General features: G+C 38.4%; 1 protein-coding gene across 2 annotated transcripts; it reads left to right on the forward strand.

The window, feature by feature from the left end:
- Positions 1 to 8,497: 8,497 nt before the first annotated feature.
- Positions 8,498 to 10,796, forward strand: LOC102782420 (uncharacterized). 2 transcript variants are annotated; one of them, XM_087839406.1, is made up of 6 exons: positions 8,498 to 8,543; positions 8,733 to 9,077; positions 9,169 to 9,204; positions 9,326 to 9,433; positions 9,515 to 9,537; positions 10,645 to 10,796. In XM_087839406.1, exons 1-6 carry the CDS (start codon positions 8,498 to 8,500, stop codon positions 10,765 to 10,767), a joined length of 681 nt encoding a protein of 226 aa, XP_087695532.1. In that variant the 3' UTR covers positions 10,768 to 10,796. The 2 variants fall into 2 exon arrangements, with proteins under 2 accessions (XP_087695532.1, XP_087695533.1); XM_087839407.1 differs by lacking the exon at positions 9,515 to 9,537 and having other exon boundaries at positions 9,326 to 9,438.
- Positions 10,797 to 18,721: the final 7,925 nt, after the last annotated feature.

Here is an 18,721-nt window from a genome sequence, read left to right on the forward strand (position 1 = left end):
GTGGAGCTCATGCTTTATGATAGTAACCTGCTGATGTAGTTTTGTGGATGTTTTGTGGATGACATGGCAAAAACTGGCTGGCAAAAAATAAAAATAATCAAATTTGCACTAAAGTCTTTGTATCTTTACTTTTGTGTTTCTGTCTTTTTTATTGTGCACATTTGTTTGAAGGGAAAAACACTAAGCTTCAAATGTGTAGATAAAGCAGAAGTCAGACAATGGTCTAACGGTGATTGTGAAATTTTCTTTCAAGGAATGTTTCATGGTCTGCTCTGGGAGAAGAGCAATACACATTTCCTTGCAAGCAATACACAGTGTTATCTGACAACAACTGAGATGAAATTCATGAGATTTTTGAAGTCAGAGTGCTTTAGAAAGCATAAAGACGGCAAGGTTGTGCTTTAGGTTGGGAGTTCGCCTTGTAAATGGAAGGTTGCCGGTTCGAGCCCCGGCTCGGACAGTCTCGGTCATTGTGTCCTTGGGCAAGACACGTCACCCGTTGCCTACTGGTGGTGGTCAGGGGGCCCGGTGGCACCAGTGTCCGGCAGCCTCGCCTCTGTCAGTGCGCCCCAGGGTGGTTGTGGCTACAATGTAGCTGCCATCACCAGTGTGTGAATGTGTGGATGACTGAATGTGTAAAGCGCTATACAAATACAGGCCATTTAAACAGGCTGCTGTATTTTTACATTTTATTTTTTCAATCATAATAAAATATTATTTAAATAATTTTCTGCAAATTGCACCGAATGTAATGCCATAAAAGCAGCCTGATGTGGCTGTGATAGTTGCTACCAGGTGATTTGATTAGAGATTGTGAGATTGAGAGATTGAGAGATTGTGGTGCCTGAGCTCTGGCTGTGTCCTGTAACTCTTACCTGTCTCCTTATCCTGGATTCTTAGCAAAGAGTCCCAGTCATTTCTCGTGCTCTACTTTTTTTTCACTTGGTGAAAACAAAATGCAAAAATATGCATCATCTATTTTTTTTAAGCAGATGATGTAATTTGAGTATTTCAGGCTAGTCTCATTTCTGCTCAATAATTGACACATAATGAAAATGTCTCAATGTATTTCCTCAGGAGCAAGCTCACATTTTGCAATATCACAAAATGTGAACCAAAGGCAAACAAAAGACAATTTTGTAACCTAGCTAATAAACAGAAGAAATGAGTCTTCAACAAAAAGGGCTTCTTGATGCAACTAACTTGCCTCAAAGTCTTTGATATTTATTGTGTATAATAAGTATTTAAAACCGTACATGACATTTACGTCTAAATCACCCTAACCTGCTGCACGTCTCTAGCCAACATTTACATGTGGGGCCCATATGGTTTAGAAATGGGCTGAAAAATGGACCCATACAGGAATGACCACGGATCTGTAATGGCCCCATGTTAAATGTCCATATAAGTGTTATGTTGAGAAAATTTGGTCACTAAATGAGCCCCAACTTGGCAAAGTACACAAAAACCCATCCGGGCCCCATCTTTCAAATTTGTGTGGGTACCATTTGGGTAACACAACAACTAAAAAGTGGGTTTTAAGTGGGATTGTACACGGGTTCCATAATGGCCCCAATTTTATAAACTGATATTGGTGTTATGTTGGGAAAATCTGAAACTAAATGGGCCCCAACTGACCCAAGTGAGTCCGTGAACGTGTCTTTCCCATTTCGAACCAAGTTAAGTATTTCCCATCTTTGACCCAGCAAGGACCTACTATATGTGCCCACTTTGGATTGTCCATACTGGTTTAATGTGAGGAACCCAAGTGGAACCCATACAAAAAGCCCATTTTGAGCCAGTGCCCACATGGTACTCATCCACCCCGAGCAAATCCCAGGTGAGGCCCATATGTGCATGTTGGCTGGGTCCTTTCCACCTCAAGATCTTTGCCTTGGCAACCAACAGAAGTCCTTTACAGTGTCCTTAGTGTACAGCCTCACATACAAATCATCATTTGCCTTTTTGCATCATCTTACGTTCCTCCCTCTTTGTGTATGTCATCACCACAGCTTTTATTTTTTTATCCCTTTGAAAAATCCACTGCTATCTGGCAGTCTGCATTTCTTTCCTTATCATTACCCAACACCTCCCCCACCCCCTCCCCACACACACACACACACCCACCTCCCCCACCCCCACCGTTCTGTTCACCTGTCCATGTAACTCCATAATTCCTCTCTCTCTTCCTTTTGGGCCAGTCACCCATTTAACTTCCAGCTTCAAACTCATATACCTTTTGTCACCTCCACACCTCCATCATCCTGGCTGGTCTGACTGGTTTACTCACTATGGTGGTCATTGTTCTGGTTTTAAAAGTCAGGAAACCTCAAACAGGTAAATGTGGCTATAATTTGTTTCACCTACTCTTATAAGCTGGTCAACAAGTCCTAAAAAAAAGTACTGTGTTGGTAATAAACTAATCACACTTTTATATTTGGCATTTAGCTCCACAACAGCAGCCAGAGCAAAGCAGCGAGGTAAATCATTCTTTATTGTAATTTTAAAAGGTTTACGATTTAACAGGAGGATTAAATGTGTAATTAATATAAGAAAAACCTCGGCCTTCAAGCAAGGAAGAAAATCTCTCCCCTTATTGAGGAAAAATGTAAAAGCAGAGTTTCTGTCAAAGGTTACAAGCACCACATTGTCACTAAATCTTTTTCAGACATCATTCATTGCAACATATTTTTATGTTACGCAGCCTGTTGCCCAGTTTCTTGCTAACATCACAGGAACAAAGTAGGTCCAAATGATATTCACTGAATTTATGCATCAATCGAGTGATTACATGTTGATGTAATGCATATAGTCCGTTTTACACTGCTGGTATCGCAGTGACACCAATCAGACTGATTAATATATTTATCAGAGAGAATATTGAATTAATGAAATTAATTTGACTTTGATCTGGACACAGACTAATATATGTTTCTGCACTTTCTTCATTAGACTGTAATACAGTAACACTGAGTAACCTCATGTATCATGGTTAAACTTTTGCAGCTCAAATGTGAGGTTTGATTCCCCTGCCCGGCTGGGCGACTTCTACATAATGAAAGCCTGGTCAGGTTCTACCTAGCCTCTTGACCACTGACACCTGTGGTAGATTTCAGATGCTTCCTAAATCACAAGCATCTGAAATCTAACATCAACTGGTTCTCACCCTACTTTTTTGAAGCCAAGTCCAATTATCTTTCATATGCTATCAAACTGACACAGTCGAGAATAGTGAAAGTATTGACTCTGTGTGGGGTTTTTTTGTCTGTGGCTGTAAATGTTTTCACCTGCAGAATGTGGACTCCGTTTACCTGAACTCTGCAGTGTTGAGACTCCACCCACAAACACCAAAAAGCAGAAGGCCTGCAATAGAGACAGAAGTGAAACTCATGTTGTTTATGCTGCCAGTGCATAGAGCTGATTCTCTGTGTTCATGATGGGAAAACGTGTTTAGTGGTTTAGTCTTTATAACCCTTGACTAAACATTTTTATGTTTGTTTTTCAGCCTTAATTTGTCTTCATATCAAATAAAATATGGGCATATAAAGTTACTCATAGGGAGAGTCATGTCGTCTTCAGGGGGAAGGAGGCATGAGCGAGATACTGATCACTTCACAGGAAGAGACTTCACAGTGTGGTCTGAGCACAGCTGAACTCACAAGGCCTGTACAGTCAGTAATGGTTCACAGCAAAGTTTAAGAAGAGGCATTGAAGCTTGAGCTAGATAACGTCAGGCTTTGTACTTTCACAGACTTTAGAAAAATATTCCAAGACAGTAATATGTTTTATAATGAAATGTAATTGAAAATATACTTTTTGATCCTGCAAACTTTGATGAAAAGCAGTGTAAGAGTCACGAATAAAATCTGTGGAACAGTAAGAATTTGCTGATTTTAAGACTACAGATGATTAAGAAACACAGAAAATCTTGCAACAGTTTTCTCTTTGCTGATGGAAAAACCACAGATTTAATACAACATTACTACCACATAAGTGGTACTAAATGGACGCCATCTAAATTTATTTTAACTTTGTAAATGTTAATTACACCTCTATCACACCCTGACACAGTCAGTGTGTATATGGGCAGCTTTCTTACTTGACCACGTTCTTGTGCACATTCTGGGGTGAAACAAATCTCATGCATCCCCCCCTGTTATTTTCCACTGCGGTGACAGCACTGTGTATCAGATGAACTGAAAACCACACAGACACTAGCCTTTAAAACCACACGCAACAAATGCTTTGCTGTTTTCACAGAAATGTGTTGCTTTCGTTCTCCTTTTTTTGCCTGCAACAGAGGAATGAACAAAGGTGTGACTTTAACCACGAGCTGGTTTCACCGTTTTCAAATGGATTCACTGATAGAGTTTTAGAGATTAAAAACAACTTCATAACATAAAACGCGAGTGAGAAGCAGTACTCTTTGTCACAGTACATTATTAGTGCCAGACTAGCTTGAGGTGACAGACACACAACTGAAATAACAACTCAGGTTCTCCGAACACATGTTGTGACCCTAACTGCACTATCTGGTCTCCTGTGGGAGGTGCCTGTGAGGGGGTGTGGCAGCCCCATCTTAGGTACCGCCCTTTATTGTGTGGAAACTATGACTCCATTTAGCAGTGAGTTCTGTTAGTTAAGCTATAGATGGACATTATTATTGTATTGTACAATCCATAGAAAAAGACACAGCGATAAATACACAACAAGCTATAAAATCAATAAAGACAATAAATTAACATATACAACTTCTGCTGTTCACAGTAAGACACAGCTATGAGGCAAACTTGAAAAGCTGATGACCTTTTGAATTATTATTCACAAGTAGAATTTTTTAAAAATAACTTCATAAGGCAGCCAGTGTAACATTGCCAACAATATTTTTGTCTACCAGTCAGGAGATGGTGCAGCAACATCAGCTCCAATCCTGATGCCTTGCCCAAGCCAACATATATACAAAAGCAGCAGTTTCCAGTTTGCATGTGATTAAAGCATAGATACCTTTTTTTCAATGTTATTCAATTCAATTCAATTTCATTTAGATAATCACGAGAATTGGCATCTAACCTGTGGGACACACTGACAATATTCAGCATCAACCCTTTTCAAACTCATGATCCTGTCTGATACTCTCCACAACACTAGTCACATATTCTTCCTTAAAGATTACCATTACTCCATTTCTCTTTATATCTACGCTGTAGAACAGATTGAACCCACCTCCAGTGTTCCTGGCCTTACTTCACACCTGGTCCCATGCACACAGGCTTACTGATGGGTGGCTGTAGCTCAGGAGGAATAGCAGATTATCTACTGATTGGTAGGTTGGTTGTTCAATCCCTGGCGTAACCATAAGTTGCTCTATGCTGTGAATGTTAGTTAATAAGCACTTAAAAATCATAGAGGGAAGTGGTGTGGTGTATTAAGTGCTTTGAGTACTCTAGGGGAGTAGACAAGTTCTTCTCAGCCCATTTCTCTTCCTTCTCACCATTACATCAGCTGGATCTCTCCTTTTACCAGTCATAGGCCCTACATTTAAATCAGAATACTTTATTGATCCCTAGGGGAAATTATGCTGGTTACGATGCTCCATTACAAACAGTAATAAAAAAAAAAGCAATACAAGAAGTAAGAAATAGCACAATATATACAATATATATATAAGTCACTTAATAATAAATATCTGAATAAGAAAGAAGAGCATGTGCAAAAAAGGTGTAGCTATCCGGTTGTTAAGTATTGACGTGACGAATCCTACTTCTGGGCCTAAAGTAGTCTGCGTTTAATATGGCGTTTGTGTTGTTAACATGTTTAATGTTTTGTATTTTCTTCTATTTAATCTCAAAAAACTCCTAAAACAGTGAGTGATCACTGTTGACCTCCCTTGGCTTTTATTACCGCTAATCATTTATTTAACCTCAGTTTTTAAAACCTTAGGATGTAGCTACAGCCCAGCCCATGCAGCAGTATATGAATGACTAACCTCGTATTGTGGATGGATTATCTCAGTTGTTCTCCTGGCTGAAGTTTGGTCCTTTTACAGCATCCTGCCATGCGATTACATTTGTTCCTGACCACCGAGAACACTCACGTTAACTTTTATCGAGTGGAAAAAAAGTTAGCTTGTTTATATTATGCTAACATAGCTGTGTCGCTAGCGGTCACGTAGCACATCATTATATACCAGCTAGCCAAACTTCAGTAACCCTACAAACGTCACTGCTGTTTAGTTTTCTGTCTTCATTTATGTTGGAAGTGATAACAGAGCTATACGTTTTAATTTGTTTCCAAAACCCCGCAGTCAGGACATGCTATATTGTATTTAGATAGAAGCTAGCGAGCTAACTTCCTGCTAACTTCTAACTCCGTTAAATGTCATAAATTCCGTTTTCATGGATGCCTGGATGTTAACCTCAATTGTTACACCTGGTAGAGCAGAACGCTGATCATTTTATTACAGATGAAAGACTTTAGACAGTTTTTCAACTCTCAGTAATGCCATAGTGATCGTTTGATATATGGACCTGCAGCGGAGATTAGGCCCAGACACGGCTAGTGACGTCAGACTTAACGACCAGATTGCAGTGTACAGTGTGTTAGATGGAGTTGTAGTACAGGGAGATGGCCACAGGCAGGAATGATTTCCTGTGTCATTCAGTGGTGCTTTTTGGTAATCTTAGCTCTCACTGAACGTGCTCCTGTGGCTAGCCAGCACGTCATGGAGTGGGTGGAAGGAATTATCCAACATTGTCTTTATCCTGGATAACATTCGCCTCTCCATCAACACCCTAAGAGAGTCCAGCTCGTAATCCTGAGCATTGTCTGGCAGATGTTGAAGGACCTCAGCCGCCTCAGAAAATAGAGTCGGCCCTGGCCTTTCCTGTAAAGTGCTGAGGCGTTTTTAGCCCAGTCCAGTTTATTGTCAGTGTATACTCCGAAGTATTTATAGTCATCTACAATGTCAACATTGACCCCCTGGATTGAAACAGGGATCAGGTGTTAAACTCTTACTCTCACCTCCACACTCCTGCCTTTTCTTCTCTCCCACTGCCTCCTAGCAGGACACCCCCCTTTCTTCTTCTTTTGTCTTTGGCCAACTGTAGCACAGTTTCCACTTGAAGCCTGTTGGCCAACAGCACTAGAGGTGGTTATTGTTGTTAACTTAGACCCAAATATCTAATACTAAAATTTCATTCTTGATGAGCTGCAAATATGATTTAGTAAAGCATTCTGACTCAATCCCACGAGTCTGGGCTTGGAAATGCCAGTATGAGTAGGAGTGGGCTGGTTATTGCCCTTTGTAAGAGCTGTGAGTGGTTTTTTTTTGTTAGTAACTCAATTATTTGAATTGTTTTAGGGCTTTAACTCGAAGTTGGTGTTCTTTTAATTGTCAGTCAGCATATTTACACGTCTACATTCCAACATGTCTTCGTGCAGCATGCTTACCGAGCTTCAGAATATTAGCTGATGAACTTAGAACTCCAGCCTCTCTTTTAAATACAGTAACATCCAGCTAGAATTTAAAAAACATGACTGTGACCAAAATCTTTTACTGAGTCCAGGAACTAGTGGTCACCATTGGTGACAACACAATGGTGACATGTACATGCAGCCAATTTTTAGTAATCATGGGTCTGACCACACACATCTTTAAACTCACGCTTTGATTTTCATCTAAGTTAAACATTTATAGACCACGAAAGCGTGCATAAAATAATTACGTTTATAAAGAGCATTGTGCCACTTTCAACCAGTAATTCAGAATAAAGACCTTCCTATATATAACATTTATAACCATTAAATAGAAAGATCAAAAACTTATCTTTTGCTGTTTGTTGTTACATAAACAAGTAAATGTAACTATAACTCAAGTTTCCACACCAGCTTTACATGCAATCAGAAAAGCAGTTTAAAAAGTCTAAAAAAAGAAGCTGAATTTCATACAGAAATCTAACACTGTTAGATGGTGTCATGTCAAGAATGAGCACAAGAATCAACAAGAAAACAGTAAGACTTTAAACAATTTTACAACTTTAGGATACAAAGTTACTTCCTTATCTCATCTCTATGATCAAATCTAAATGGCATCCTTGGATAACTGCCAAAAAAGGGGCAGACCTCTGTAAACCCCCCCTTTCCTTTCTTTTATGTTTCACACCAGACTTTTAGGGACTAAAATAGAATATTTGCTCGAAAGTCCAAGATTTTTTGAGGAAGCTCATTGATCAGTGACTCATTGTTTGACTCTGTTTAATATGTTCTGAAATGGATGTAACATGGTATTATAAGTCCGTGAGTCTCAAAGCTCAGAAATCATAAGTGAAAATCTTTCAGTTATCTCATAGTGAATAAAGCTAAAATATCTACAAATGCATTGCATTGCTTTGGCAGGTCATTGGCAAGATGACAAACTAAATCACCCCGCCCCTCTAAACCCCTTTATAAAAGCTGTGTGGTTCACTAACTGTCCGAGCAGTGAAGGATTAAACACACGATGAGGAGCTTCGTCTTGATAACAGCTTTGTTTTTCTGCCGCCTCAGTAAGTACTGGCACATTACTACTCCCAGCTTAAAATAAGTAATGGAACGAGGAGCCCAACAGAATTTAAATTTGAGTTTAGAAAGCAGTGATGTAATTAAATCAAATGAAAAGTTGTTGCCCTGTTACAGCGTCTGTTGTACCGTACACTTTGAGTTGAATCTCATTTTGTCTTTGTTGTTTGATTCAGGATGGATCTTTGTCTCGGGCTCTGAGGTTCACACTGTGACGGTCCAGCCTGGTGAAGACGTCACACTGCAGTGCTCCAACATTTCCACAAGTCAAACCCATACAGAGTGGTTCAGAGTGATCAACACGACTAAAACGAGCTGCATCTCCTCCATGTTTGGGTCTCATGGCCAAGCTTCTTTCTGTGATGGATTTCAAAATGGAAAATTCAATATGAGTTCGAATGTCACTTCTGTCTTTCTTAAAATCACAGAAGTGGGTTTATCTGATGTTGGGCTGTATTTCTGTGGATTTTACGTGAATGTGCATATTATTATTTCCAATGCAGTAGAGTTAAGATTTGAAGGTAAGCTTTCCTTAGTAGCAGAACAACATGATGAGACTTTAAATAAGAATGGGAAGTCACAAATTATTATAATACCCATGTTTCTTTACAGGTGGTGAAACGAATGATGAAGACTTTAAGACTGAAAGTAAGATTATTTTCCTGTCTCTAAAAAATGTGATTTTTATTGGGATCATAGTTATTTCACTATTGTCAGTATTATACCTGATGTACACAGCCTGAAATGTGTCGGTGTAATTTTTTTGCAGAGTCTGATAGAATGATACACCCAATGAACATCATCCCAGGTAGTCTGACTGGTTTACTCATTATAGTGGTCATCATTCTGGTTTTAAAAATCAAAACACCTCAAACAGGTAAAGTTGCTTTTAAAAGACAATTTCTATGGTTGCTAAAAATAAACTAAACATACTTTTATATTTTCAATTTAACTCCAGATTCCCAACCAGGAAACATCAAGGTAAATGTGTTTTTACTCACACTGGGTAAATTGCATGTCATGACTGTCTGTGAAGGTTCTCAGTCATCCAGGTCATCGTAGTCTAAGGAGCTTGCAAAGCAAAGCGTCTGGACTTGTTTAAGTTGCTTGAAGACGATCCTCTATTTGTCTCCCCAAAAAGGGACAAATAGAGGATCGTCTTCAAGCAAGTAATTGGCTCAAGTAATTAGAGGATCATCAGGGGGTCCTTTGTCCCTCTTTGGGGGGGAAACTCCCACTGAGTTTAAATCTGGGACTCTCCACCATTTGACCTTAGAACTGAAGAAGCTTCTCGGATGAGAGGTGAAACGTCTTCAAGCAACTTAAACAAGTCCAGACGCTTTTCTTTCCAAGCTCCTTAGACCAATTAACCTTGTAATTATTCTGTGAATTATATCAGCCTGAACATTTTTTTCAGGCAAGCAAGCCATGTTGTCCTATCATTTCATTCATTTAGCTCAGCTGAAAAGTGCCTGGATAATCAAAACATGCATGCACGGAAAAGACTCAGTGATAACATAAAAATAATAGCTGAATTTGAAAAAGTATAATTTAGGGTGGCCGTAGCTCAGGAGAAGGCCATCTACTAGCAAGAATGTTGGTAGTTTGATGCCCGGCTTTCCCAGTCTGCATGCTAAGTATCGCAAGTTGCACTCTAGTGTGTTCAATGAAGTGTTACATAGAAAGGCAGAAAAAAAATGTTTAAAATTCTCAGTAGAGTAGAAAAGTGCTGTACATAAAGCCTTCAAATTAAATGGTAAATGGCCTGTATTTGTATAGCGCTTTACTAGCCCCTAAGAACCCCAAAGCGCTTTACACATCTAGTCATCCACCCATTCACACAAACATTCACACACTGGTGATGGCAAGCTACATTGTAGCCACAGCCACCCTGGGGCGCACTGACAAATTAAAACAGTATTTAAACCCATTATTTGGAATCCAAGTGTCATTATTCATCTTGTTTTCATATTTTACTTTAAAACTCTTAAAATGTTACTTTAAATCAAATCTTTCATCATGTAACCCACAAATCCACTACTTCAGATTTTATTAAACTCTACTGTAACTAAATATTTTGATTTTCAGAATAAGAGCTCAGATGACCTGAACTACGCAGCTATGAGTTTCCAGACAAAACTCAAAAGAAGTCGTAGGCCTGCGACACACAGAGAGCTGGAGTCTCATGTTGTGTATGCTGCCACACGGTAGACAAGGAAGTGGAGCTCATGCTTTATCATAATAACTCACTGATGTAGTTTTGTGTATGTGTTGTGGAGGATGTGGCAAAACGTACTAACAAAAATAAAAATAACAAAATTTGCATTGAAGTTGTCTTTGTATCTTTACTTTTGTGCCTCTGTCTTTTTTATTGTGCATCTTTTCTTTTAAGTGTGTTGATGATTGAAAAGTTATTGATCTGACGCTGAATATGAACTTTTCTTATGAGGAAAGTCTCATTGTCTGTTCTGGGAGGAGAGGAATAGACATGTTGATATATTTTTTGACACGAGTCCTTGGAAAATAAAAACATTTTTTCCAACTTTTCATCCATTGCTTTATTTCTCTTTGTCTACCTTTTGTGTGAGAAAAAACATGTATTAAAGTGTAAATATAGAGGAGAAGTCAGAAATGACACTGATGACTGTGAAAACGTCTCATAGGGAGAGTCTAAATGTCTGCTGTGGAAGGAGTCAGGTAGTAAGGAAGAGACAGCACAGTGTGATCTGAGCAGAACTGCGTTGAAAATCTAAAGTTGGAGTTTCTTAAACAGCATAAAAGCAACAGAATTATGATCTATTTAAACCAGCTGCTGTGTTTCCACATCTTAATTGTGTAACAATACAATAGGTCAGTGCCTTGAGGTATGAGCAAAGAATACTATTTCCCGCCATCAGTCGCATCTGGCATTGTCAATCACTTCACAGACCATTACATTGCACAAGCTTTTTAAAATTCACACAAACATGATGTCTTTTTTGTTAAAAAATAAACAGCAAGAACAGATTTTGCTAAAGCATGAACACGTTCCTACTTTTAAGAATAATTTACTGAGTTTTTTTCTGACATCATGAACCTGAGTCTTGTCTCGTTGTCAGTAGTAGGTTATTTAACACGTTGGTTATTTATTTGTGAGAAAAATAAGGAACTGGGCGGTCTACTTTTTGAGCATGTTCAAGAGCACCGTGCATGTCCCTACAACACTGACATCAACTGTCAATGGAACCGAGCATTGGGAGCAAAACGAGGAGGACCTTTAACCTCTCAAAATCATGCTGGTATGGATGCTGGTTCAATTTGGAATTCAGCAAATAATTAAATTTGTGGAAAGCTGGTTATGCTTATCTGTTTCACTCTGAATTACAGCTGAGTCTAGTTATTGAAGTTGACTCAGTATTGGCTCTGCGCGAGCAATATAATTTCAGCATGTTTTGTGTGTTTCTTGTGAGGATTGCTGATAACATGGTTAGTTTCGGCCTGCTGTCTGAGGACTTTGTATAGGCAAGTCTAGCAGAGTTGTAGGTTTACCAGATAATACCAATAAGGCAAGAACCCTGTCAGCTGTCTGAAACTCTTGTTTAATCACAAAATGATGCAGATGTTCAAAAAAGAAGAAGTTTAAAGAAACAAATACATTTCTGAGGTTTTTTTTTTAAGTTTTCTCAAAAAACTTTAATCTTTCCAAGATTGCAGTTTTGTTCTGCATAATCTGAGATTCTCCGAGCCCATTAAAATATCAGTAAAGACCACCTTACTGTTACAAATGCAAGATGAGTGGCAGGTTAGAAAAATGTAAAGGTGTATGGCAAACCAATAATTGTATAAGGACAATACAGACACAGGAGTAGCTCACAACTGTGTTTCTCTGCACAACATAATGAACTTGTAAACATCAATTTGCAGCAGTTATTTACAATCAAGTGCTGTGACATAATCCAGCTACCAACCTATGTTAGAAGTTCTCCAGTATTGTAAAATTGAGTAATAAAAGTCATCTGTCTGCTTTCCTGTTTACTGTCACAGGTAACTACAACGAGATATCAGGTTTCACATGCACCACACAGCTGGAAGACCCTAAAAAGAACCTGTTGAACGAGGGACAAAAGTGAAAATGTTTGCAGGTCATTGGTGGGATGAAGAAGAAAAGAAACACTCCGCCCCTCTGAACCCTTTTATAAGAGCTGTGTGTTAGAAACTATCAAAGCAGTGACAGGATTAAACGCATGATGAAGAGCTTTGTCTTGATAACAACTTTGTTTCTCTGCCTTGGTATGTCTTCTTGTTACCTTGTAAATTGTTAAACGTCATTAAACAGAACTAATTGACAATTTTCCAGTCACAATAACTTTAACACTGTAGAGACAGAAATAAATTATGTGCTCTTTCATTTCAGGCTGGATCTCTATCTCAGGTTCTGAGTTTCAGACTGTGGAGGTCCAGCACGGGGACGAGGTCACACTGCAATGTTCCAACATTTCCGCCTATCCAACACAGACAGACTGGTTCAGAGTGGTCAATAAAACTAAGCCCAGCTGTGTTTCTTCTATGTATGGATCTGACAGCGAAGCTTCTTTCTGTCATGGATTTGGAAACAGAAATTTTAATATGAGTTCCAACGTCTCTTTTCTCTTCCTTCAAATCAAACGAGTGGATTTATCTGATGCCGGGCTGTATTTCTGTGGATTTTACATCAGTGGGCACACAGTCATTTCTAATGCAGTTGAGTTAAGAATTCAAGGTAAGATTGGAGTTAATGATCTATTTATATGTTCCTATGCGTTTGTGTAATGTTTAGTTTTTCTCATCAATTTTATTTTTCCAGTAGCATGAAATGAGCTGAAAGAGTAACAGAATATTTTTATGCATAAAAATAAATCAATGGCCATGGTTCTTCACAGATACGGATGAAACAAATGATGGAGTGGAATTTAATGATCAAGTGAATGGAGTGGAAAGTAAGCATCTTTTCCTTTCTCTTCAAAGTTAGGTTTAGGTTTTTAATTATATTAACATTTGAAATGAGTTCCAGTTTTCTTTCCTTCATTTCATGTACATGGATTGCCTGCGTTTCTGCCTGTGTTTCTTTAAACTTTACATAAATAAGCATCTAATCATTGCTAATAATATTATTAATCAACATTATAAGATGATACACAGTAACACAGCTATAATAAACTTCAGTTTATAGGTTCAAGTGTTTTGACAGAGAAATTAATGTGCTTTAAAATTATTTGTAACAATTCGAAAGGGAGCCAGCAGAAGTAGCTGTCTGCTGAAAGCAGAAGAGGTCCAAGAGAGTGGTCTTAAATTTCAGTTTACATTAATTTGTAATTTGCTATATTTATAATAGTCATAATACAAAGTAAAATTACATTTGTGGTTGCTTTACAGTGAGAGTGACTTTGATTTTGGTCATTATTTACAGTTTTTTTTTTTAATTAAAGCCATGAACAAAAATAATACATATGTTATGTTTCGGCTGTGTCCAGGCAGGAGAAGGACCCAAACGCAAAACTCACCACACAGGAATTAAACTCAAAAAGCTGCTTTATTGCAGAACGGCACGAAAAATATAACTAAATTAAACTGGGACATGGATATCTAACACACAGGGAAACACAGCCATGAGGGAGACTACAACACTGACAAAGCGAAACACAGGGCTTAAATACACAGAGGGATAACGAGGGAATGAGACACAGAAGGAGAGCACAGCTGGGAGTAATCAGGCTGGACGAGACAAGGGAAGCAAAACTAGAAACACTCACATGAGACGTGGACCTTCAAAGTAAAAAAGGAAACACACTGACTGAACTCAAAACATGTAAACTTAACAGCAACTGAGACAGAACATAGGGAGCTGAAACATGGGACAGAAAGGCAAAGTAGACACAACATGAACATAACGACGCCCACAGGGAAAGAGCAAAACAGAGCACCGAAACACAGGACCTCTTTCAAAATAAAATAGGAAACAATGAAACACTGACATGACTACATGAACTGGACAACATATGAAACAGACATGAAACACATGAAGGATAAGGGAGACTTAACACAAGGGTTGAAAACACAAGGGGAATATAATAAGCAAATGAACATAGAAATCTAATGAGCTTAAACATACACTATAAACATCAAAATGAACTAAAACTCAAAACGCTGGGTCATAAGACCCAGGATCGTGACAACATATTAATGGAAGTTTTTACATATAGTATTCAGTGTACTCAGTATGAATATTCATAACCATAACCATTACTAATAATAATAAATCATGAACTAAACCCAAGTGTTTTAAATATGTAATAACGTTTGTTTTACCAGTTTCAGTTTGGACTAATAAATAACCACATCAGTTTTGATATTTTTAATTATATTAAAACTATCTAATCTATTTTTTTAAAGGCATTTCTTGTTTTGTTATTTTTCAGTGTATGGATTTGTATTTAAGTTAGTAAATGTGACTTTTTGCATGAAAGCACATTAAAAAGTCTTTTGCAAATACACATTTTTATATATATTATAGGATTTTAACAACATTTTTTATCAGTCAATGCTGTTTTATGTTGCAGAGTCCAGCCTTGTGCCTGTGGTCTTTGCAACACTGGCTGTTTTCTTTGTGATGGCTGTCGTTGGTTTGGTTGTTAAGATTGTGCCACTTTTTTCAGGTACATACAACACGTGATTTATTAAGAGTTATTACATGTGATAAAATGACTTTTAACACTCAAAATGTAACTTTTTATATTATCTTTCAGCAGTGGACAAAGAACAGCATACTCCTAGGAACAAGGTGACGCTTTAAAAAAAATGCAAATTACATTTACTAAAAAAGCTAAGAATAGATCATTTGTGATTATGATGCCGTGTAAGAAATAATCATAATCACTTCAAAGTCTTCAAATATCCCAGGGAAGCTACTAAGTTCAGTCCAGAGCAGCATTGACGATGTTAGAGAAGGTGATCCAAATAACATATTGAGTGTGAATGGGCTGGAATTATCATTATCATGGCTCTTTGTACCCTGCTGGAACCCTATGGTGCTTGGGAACTTTTTGCTTGAAACCTCTTACATCTATTATTTTGTTCAGTTTTAGTTATATAGCAGCAAATCAAAACAATGGTCACCTCAAATTAAGTTACAAATTAGGTGCAACTTTTTCACTAAATGAAAAAGTTGCACTTTGGAGATGCATTTATTTCACACGTGCAGCTTATTGCATTGCTCCTTGTTGACCACGAAAAGACGCTCTGTTGTAAAGTTACAGCATGAATTGTATATATCATATAGTCATAAATTCACTTAATGAAGTGTTTGAATCCAGTGGCTGGGCTCCTTCTATGTATGAAAGGAAAGCCTAGCCAGATCGTGTCCAGTGATAACTGGGATAGATTCCAGGTGCTCTACAACCCTGAATAGGATAAGGGCTGGAAAAGAATTGAAGAAAAGATCTCTTATCGTATTTTTATGTTACATTTCTTCTGTTCTGAAGATATCTAACAACCACTAAGAAGCAGGTAGCCCTGGGTCCATTTTGTGAAGAAAATATTGTACCTCAAACACCACATTTAGTGTGAGTGGACACAAAGTCTGAAGTAGAAACCTGGAGTTATTGTAAAGCAAAGTTGATAGTCCCAATCCCTATTATCTCTATCTGAAGGTTTCAAATGAATGTAATGAATGAATGCCACACTTATTTGTTAGTGTATCACTCAGAAGTACATTTAAAATAAAACTCATTTGGCTCTCTTTCTGTCTTTTTTGGAGTCTAGCCTAGAATAATCTAGCATATGCTATCAGACTGTCACAGTCAAGGATAGTGAAAGTACTGAGTCTGTGGTTGTTTTGCTATGTGACTGTAAATTTTTCACCTACAGAATGTGGACTCTGTTGACCTGAACTCTGCAGCATTGCGACTCCACCCACAAACACCAAGAAGCAGAAGGCCTGCAAAAGAGACACAAGTGGAAACTCATGTTGTTTATGCTGCCAGTGCATAGAGCTGATTCTCTGTGTTCATGATGAGAAAGCACGTTTAGTGATTAAGTTTTTTTTTTTAACCCTGTACTAAACATTTATGTGTCTTTTTTTCTGCTTTAATTTGTCTTCATCTCAATAAAATGAGAGTACACAAAGTTACTCATAGGGGGAGTCAGGCAGTCTTCGGGTGGAGGCATGAGTGAGATACTGATCACTTCACAGGAAGAGACTTCACAGTGTGGTCTGAGTGCTGAACTCACAAGGCCTCTACAGCTGGTGAAATTTGACTTTCTGCTTTTTACTAGTTCGCATCAGCCTTTGTACTTGTAGACATTTAAGGAAAAAGACTTTTCACTCATCACAAATATCAAATAACTGTTGACTTCAACACCGAGAATAATGCTACATTAAAAAGAACGCTGTTGTTTCATTCTTGATGTAAATGATAAAACAATAAATTCTGTGGCAACATCAGTGTTTTTGCTAGAATTATTTTGTGTGGGTATATCCCTTCATATGTTTTTAGATGTGTTCTTTAACTAGATATGTTGAAATTGTCATTTGTTTTTTTATTTACCTCTGTTGCATACTGGCAAAAGGGGCAAATAAAGATACAGGCAGTGTTTATATGGGCAGCTTTCTTCCCTGACCATGGTCTATGTGCAAAGCTTGGCAAGTTTTATGCACCTCCCCCTGTCTTTTTCCACTGCAGTGGCTCTGTGTATAAGCCAAATAAAAAGCCACAGAAAGACTAGCCTTTAAAACCACAAACAACACATCCTGTACTATTTGCACACAATTTTTTTTTTCTACATTTTTTAACAGCCTGTTTTTTTTAACTGGTAGGTTCCTTTGTCAAAAACTACAAAGTACCAAAGTGGCAGAAAGGCAACTCATATTACCACTCGTGTTGTCTGAATGCATGTTGTAAAACTAACTCCCCTACTATATAGCAAATGTGTCATTTGTGAATGATCAGCTCTAAGGGCCCATCTGGATAATCACATGCAAAGACATACTAGCATCGTACCATAAAGTGGAAGAAGGAAGTAAGATAAGATAAGATAACTCTTTATTGTCATTGCACAGTCATACATAGTACAGTAGTACAATGAAATTGGAAAACTGTCCTACATCGGCACTACATGTAACACAACACGACACGATATGACACATCACAACGCAACACAAACAACACAACACAGTATAATAACTTAGCAATAAAAAAGAAGAATAAGTGTATTTTTATTGCACACTGTTATTATTGCACATGAATTATTATTGCACCTTGTTATAAATATAAATATTATTGTTATTACTGTTTTTACCGTTGTTAACCCCCCCAAAAAAAGTCCAGGTAGGTAGCCAGTCAGGTCAGCTATTTGCAATCAGGGCTATTGCCCTGTTGTAAAAGCTGTCCTTGAGTCTATTTGTTCAGGACCTCAGGAGCCTGAACCTCCTGCCAGACGGCAGCAGCTTAAACACCCGGTGTCCTGGGTGTGTACCGTCCCGTAGGATGCTGCGTGCCCTCTTGAGACAGCGAGTGCTGTACAGGTCCTTCAGGGAGGGAAGAGGATGTCCAATGATTTTTTTGGGCCATATTGATGACCCTCTGGAGTGCCTTTCTCTGTGCTGTGGTGCAGCTGGAGAACCACACACCGTGGGGCAGATGCTGGAGTGGAGCTCATTTCCCTTTCATATCAGATATCCTGTTAGATCTGAAGAGTCAGCATGTCTACCCCTTACATGTATGGGTGCCCAAATCTTGGACTGATGATGGTGAAATTGATCATTATTTGCTGGTTGTTCACCATAACTCCAGTTGCAAGACTCTCTCTTAGGGTTCAAAACACAGCTGACTGGCAAAGGAGTGAACTCTTGGTTGTTGGTCATACTGGGCTGACAGATACTTGGTTCTTTGCAAGCTTTTGCTGTTGCCTCGGTGGCAGTGGTTGCCCAATTGTGAAGTCTGCAGATCATTATTGAGTACTGATTGTTGCCACATACACTCTTGCACTTGTTCTGTTGGGTTGGTTTGCTGCATGTTGCCCAGCTGGGGCTGTTTTGGATGTTCACTTTCTTGATCAGAATTTTCCCAAGCTTGAGCCTCAGCTAATGCAGCTGCAGCTGCTTTCTGTGATTTGAGTATGTGTAGAGTCACATCCAGATCTGCTTTCCTTT

The sequence above is a fragment of the Neolamprologus brichardi genome, chromosome 3, assembly GCF_056152115.1.
Source record: "Neolamprologus brichardi isolate AB-2024 chromosome 3, ASM5615211v1, whole genome shotgun sequence".
In the NCBI taxonomy this organism is placed as follows: Eukaryota; Metazoa; Chordata; class Actinopteri; order Cichliformes; family Cichlidae; genus Neolamprologus; species Neolamprologus brichardi.

Coding starts and splice junctions, on each gene's coding strand:
- LOC102782420 (XM_087839406.1), top strand. CDS start 8,498: ATGAGGAGCTTCGTCTTGATAACAGCTTTGTTTTTCTGCCGCCTCA. Junction 8,544..8,732: donor TTTGTTTTTCTGCCGCCTCA/GTAAGTACTGGC, acceptor TGTTTGATTCAG/GATGGATCTTTGTCTCGGGC. Junction 9,538..10,644: donor CCCAACCAGGAAACATCAAG/GTAAATGTGTTT, acceptor TTTGATTTTCAG/AATAAGAGCTCAGATGACCT.